At 38.5% G+C, this 6000-nt stretch overlaps 1 protein-coding gene across 1 annotated transcript in view; it reads right to left on the bottom strand.

Annotated features, from left to right (window-relative positions):
• Positions 1 to 5415: 5415 nt before the first annotated feature.
• Positions 5416 to 6000, bottom strand: part of TRIQK (triple QxxK/R motif containing) — a 43041-nt gene continuing 42456 nt past the window's right edge. The window contains exon 3 of the mRNA XM_010147978.1: positions 5416 to 5955. Coding sequence (XP_010146280.1) covers positions 5842 to 5955 — 114 coding nt within the window. The 3' untranslated portion in view covers positions 5416 to 5841. The remainder of the gene's footprint in view (positions 5956 to 6000) is intronic.

The following is a 6000-nucleotide window of genomic DNA, read 5'->3' as shown; positions in this document are numbered from 1 at the left end:
GGAGAAGATGTCTCTAGAGAAATGGGGACATTGCCAGGATCAGGACATGTACTTTGAACTGGGTAACAGACACACAGAGTTACCCTAGCTTGGCATAACATGACGTTTTTCACATGAAGGCAACAGCAATTGGCCTGACTTAGGCTTTTTGAAAATCCCCCAAACCCTGTTTCATCTTACTTAAATAAATTAACTATTGATCCAAAGAGAAGGTGCTTCACTTCAGATTTTATCTCCTCCTGGTCCTTTTTTTTCCCTATGGAAAGTAAGAAGTTGAGGCAGCTCTGATTTGATACCAGAATTAGCTTTTCTTCCATGCTTGAAGAATATGCTTTTCTTCCTCTTCTTGAGCAACATGGTGAGTTGCGAGGTGGCTGTTTCCTGGAAGAACTGGCTATTTTCCTTTGGTTTCATGTTCTCTCATTCCCGCAGGAACTGCGATAGGAGAATGACTATCAGTTTGTCACCAAACTCCACACTCACCTCCTGTGGCTTCGCTTTTTCAAATTCCTACAACCTCCTTGTGAAATGGCAAACTCCCAAAGCTCTGTATGCTGCTCAGTTTTTCCAAGATTCAGTAAAATGAAGCTTTTTGCAGCTTATTATTTAAGTGACCTGAACAAACACCTTTTAGGGAGAATTTGGGCAAAGCTGCAGAGCTGTCAGCCTTTATCTGTTTTTTTCAGTGATTCAGAATAAGACAACAGAATCAAGCCTATTGTTTAACTAGTCATGTATTTATTTGTGGTTTTAACATGCCAAACCAGTATAACAATCATAGAAGTTAGAAAAAACTATAGCACTGAAAAAAGTATTCATGCAGAATGAGAATTCTACTTCAACTATCCTGCACAATCACCAGTTAGCTGATTTGTCCCAATATTTATAGTTCATCATTACAACTGCCAAAACTGGCAACCACCAGGATTGTTGTCTCAATTAAGGACAGTAAACAGATTGTCCCATATTTTTTTTTTTAATGAAAAAATCTAAAATGTAATACTTCACAGTTTAACATGTTTATTCATTTAAACGAGCTAAAAAATAGTGGTGTGACATCTGCTTGAGAGACACTGGTACCTAACTTTTTGGCTGTCTCCCCACCAATTTGGTTGTGATTAAGGGGGGATAAAAGAAAGAGTAGAGGATTCTGTCAGTTACACACATTGATGAACAACAAAAAATAGTCCTCCACTCTTGGAAAATGGTAGAAATACATCTACAAAAGAATGCATTGCAGCAAACTAAGAGGATGATGGGGAAAAGTGTTGCAAAATATCTCTGACAGCTCTTTCAGGGAAAAATATTGTAAGCGTAAGATCACAGACAATCTTTGCCAGTTTATTCATCTCATGGCTTCGTTTCACAAAGTGCAGCCATAATCCACTACAAAGTCTTTTAAGAAGCAGTTCCAACATCACATTTCTGCTGTCTTATTGATGTGCCATATTGTTATTTTCTTAGTCATAAGCACCACTAATTATTATGCTACTGTAAGTAAAACTTGAAACACGATCAAGGTCCGCAGTATCCTGTTTGTTGGCATTCTGACTTGCCTAGTCTGCATTTAAAGTACAGTCCTTCACTGAAAATTGTGCTGAACACATTTGCCCTTCACCAACTAGCTCAGTTATGCCTTATAGGCACAATCCCGTATCAGAGCAAAATGAATCACCACTCTACCAGGAGCTGCTAGCAACATTTTCCTCCCTGAAAGGGCAGCATTGAAAACTTGTCCCTAGGTCAGCAGATAAGCTTCTTCCATGGTAGCAGTTTTCATGGAAATCTGACGAGCAGTTTTGCAAAGGCTTTCAAAGGGCCTTCATTTAGTAGGGTTATTTAAAAACTGTTTGTTTTGAAACACAACTTTTAGTTCCACTGCTCTGGATGACACCTAAGTGAACAGATGAGTTTGCTCACATTGTGGATTTTCGCAGTTACACGCAGTGGCGTAATCTCGCCGTCTACATTTTGTCCCTGCTACAGCCGGTCTGATGAACGGAAGGATCTGTGACAGATCCTGAATCACGTGATGTCTATATGATATGCAACAGTGAACTTTAAATAAAGCGTTCTTCAAGAAAAGTTTAAATATATCTCCAGGGTCTATTAGGGAAATGCTTAACATGCCTCCTAAGCTTCCAGTAAAACATATTAATGGACTCTAGGACGTAGAGTTAAAGCCCTTCCTTGGCAGTGTTCACCAGCAGCACTAGTAAAACTACTGTACTGAGGCTTCTGTCCTGAGATGGTCTACAAGCTGCTTCTGCTTTTGTAGGATCAAAGAGAAAAGGAAAACTGCTGAGGAAAGTTTTACTGAGCAAAATCACTGCTGGAAGACTGTCGTACCTTCCAGACGGGACATCTGCTCCCACCCACAGCACAAGGACCCGCTATAGGCATCGCTCCACTACCTCTGCTGGAAAGAAATTCAGTTTACTCCACAAGCAGGAGGCAACAACAGTAGCGATGTCTACCCATCCCTCAGAGGTGAATATTCTTGAAAAAACCTGCTCACTTAAGACAGGTTTGCTGTGTAAATGGTTTGATCAGCAACCTTTCTTTGAAACAAGCTTATAAAAGTATTATTTTTCTAATAAAGTCAATCAATCTGAAGTTGATGGAGCTACACAGAACAATTTTGTCTGCAGAAAGAGATCTATTCCATTGGTACTGGATAGGATGCCAAGGGAAGTTCTCTTTATTGTCTTTTAAGTAATCATAGGCTACACTTAGTTTTAATATGGGCTTAGGGGCTAGAACTGCTTAGAATAATCCAAACTCTGTAAAACTGGTGAGTATCACTGCTCACATTTGAACATTGTGCTGTTCAGACTGCTTTAATGTCCTTTCAAATGTATATACAATTTAGTGTGTCCAACATTAATAAGACCACCAAAATAGTAAAAATACATTTATTAATAAAATAGACACTGAGCAACTCATACAAAGATAGGTGGTTCAAAAACCAAAAGTCATATTTCAATCCCAGTTATAATTAAGGGAAAAATAAGACACATGCTTGCAAGATTAAAACCCATATCTACTTTAAAATATCAGGCATTGGTCAGTGTAGTGCTCCAGAAAGCAAAAATAACTTCAGGTTGGATTCTCATTTCCCCTTGGAGTAAACCAGCTGTAATTTCAGTGAACTCAGGGGAATCATAAATTAATAAACTCAGACCTCATTGCTAATATTGTTGTGCTTGTGCCTTTTAGAAAACCAAGGATGAATAATTTGATGAAATGTGGGGGCGTTTAGCTTTAAAAAACTGTTGACATAATTCCATTAGAAATTATTGTACTGATAAAAGTGTATTTGCTGCAATATTTACCATGTATTTCTATGTACACTGAACAGAAGTCTCTCCAGTTTACCTAAGCAAAAGGAAATTTTCTTGTTACATGAGACTATCTTTCACATAAGTGAAAAGGCCTTATGCAAATAAAGCCAACAGACAAACTGCAAACTATGGCCCTTGAGGGTAATACAGACTCATAAGCAACAAATCAGTGAAGCTGCTTCCATCAGACATATACGCGCTTCGGATTTTGTCTATGAGTCATAATTATGGGAAATGCAATCCTCCTGTTCTAGGAACTTCATGCTCCTAAATTCGACAGTAAGAATAGCTTGCTTTTTAATGTAACTGATTCAGAAAGCAGGTAATGAGACAACCTGCATGAAGGGGATAACTACACGTCTTTCTCAGGCCACACATCACCCAGAGATCTCCACGCAGACATTAAGCAAGCAACCCTTCCAGCATTTTGTGGAAGAAGAAAGTTGCTCATGCAAGGTAACAGCAGAGGTTTGCAGCTTCTGTGACATGAGAGTGGCACCAGTGAAGTGAGAGGCATGTCACGTCCAAGGAGACAGCTTGTGATATGCTTTTCTCTCCGACGAACGTCAGGCCACGTGTCAGATAATGCTTCACCATAAATGCAACATGTTGCCAAGCGTTTGGTCGCGTGTGCGAGTATTAGCGGACTATAAGTCATATGAATGCACAAATGTTAGGATTTTGTGTCTGTAACAGTCATAATTAGAAAAATGAGGAATATTTGCACATATGTTTATGCTTCTCTTTCGTATTCTTCTCGGAAGACTGTTGCACTCTGAATTCCTAGAGTTGTTTTGCATTGCATAAAGTGAACAAGGATTATGGCAGATAAGAAGTGGATCCTTAGAGACTCATAATGTATATGGTCATAGTTATTGTATGGTTTAGAAATTAACTGTATTGATCAAAGTTCCGTAAGTGGTGATAATGGGACTGTGTCAATTTAAAATAAATATATTTTCCATTATATCTGCCATGATTTGTATCCCTTTGTCTTCAAAATCACTCTAAGAAATCTTAGTCAGGCATTTCCAGAACAAGTCAGTAAATATCTCAGTTGCAACTAAACCCAGTGTTTAGCCCTGAGATTGGTATCAAAGATAAAGCCAAGCTAGTTTGCTAACGGAGTTTCAGAATGACGGCAACTTTTCTGGAAGTCAATATGCCTAGCTTCCTTGCCACATTCAACACCAACGGCTCTATGTTTTTCCTGGTATCAAAGTAAATCCAAACTAGAAAAAGACTGACCACATTTTTAAAAGGATCAAAAATGAGCCTTTACAACCCCAAGCCCAGCAATGTGTCAAAGCTGGAACAGAACAGGATAAAGCCAGAATTTTACAGCTCCCTGCAGCTGCTTTGACATACCGACTTCTTCAAGCGGCTGGTGGTTATCAAAGGGATCAGAAACGTTATCTACAGTGCATATTCTGAAAGCTACTTTGCAAGAACTGAAGGATGTCATGGAGCCAAGATTTTCCCAATTCTTAGTACGCTTGTAAAAAAAGGTTTCTCAATACTTACAACATCGCACATTAGTTTGATGATTAAAATGATTGTATAACTGGAAAGCAATTTTTTTACAACATCCCCTAACAGGTAGAGCAAGCTGATACCACAACCAGCAGCAAGAGTATAATTAAAATACAATTTTGACTTCATATTAATAATAGAGCAATACACTAATTAAAACCAACATTGACTGAACTTTCTATTTACACCAGTTCAGACAGCACAGGAGGCAAAGAACTGTGTTTCAGAGGCATATGCGAATGCTAGAGCTTCTGTCATCCAGGTGCCATTTCTGACAGAACACATGTGTGCTGAACAGTTGGCAAAAGAATGAAAAAGATTACTGCAGATATATGGGCACACAGAATCTGGGATGACATAAAATTAAGTCCATATAGGAGGTGACAGACTGCTTCTAAAAAGATATTTTTTTCCTACAGTTTCTTCCATCTCTGTGCGTGCGCGTGTGCACACATGCACAGGGAAGATTAAAAGGGAGAGAAAGGATGAAGGGGTTTTGATATATTTTAAATACAAATCAAGTAAAGACTTTTTATTTGTTATATCTGCTTTCTTTTGGGAAAGGAAAAGGAAGCTAATTTGGCTATTAAGAAGCTTTGATTCCTAAATTTAGTCAAGGCAGACTCTCCTCCTGTGAAGTCAGCATCAATACCCATGATAATAATAGCACCTGTCTTTTGACATCAAAGTTCTCTGCCTGAGGAAAAAAAAAATGTAAACAACAAACTTCATGTATTGTACTGCTGCTCCTGGCTTCAGTGTTAACCAAATACACTTGCCGGGCATGAGCGTTCTCTTCTTTTGGAGATCTGGAATGTAAAAGTGACTGGCGTACTGCAAAACTTTCTTATGAATTTGGACTGCAAGAAATGGTATAATTTACTGTCTCACAGTGAAGGGACTGTGTGTTCCTACGTAGTCTTGTGAAGCTGAAGAAATCTTGATGATAGATTCATTGCATCTGCTAGTTTTCATCTGGATCCAGATCAAGGTCAACTTCATTGGAAATGTTAAGATAAAAGAAAGCATAGAAAGCCAACAAAAATACCAGTATAGCTGCAAGGACAAGGGCAACTTCCTGTAGAAATAAGAGAAAAAGAATAAACAAAACCTATTAGAAATA

Source organism: Eurypyga helias, unplaced genomic scaffold, assembly GCF_000690775.1.
Source record: "Eurypyga helias isolate BGI_N326 unplaced genomic scaffold, ASM69077v1 scaffold573, whole genome shotgun sequence".
In the NCBI taxonomy this organism is placed as follows: domain Eukaryota; kingdom Metazoa; phylum Chordata; class Aves; order Eurypygiformes; family Eurypygidae; genus Eurypyga; species Eurypyga helias.
The sequence above is the reverse complement of the archived record's forward strand: the minus strand, read 5'-3'. Positions and strand labels throughout refer to the sequence as shown.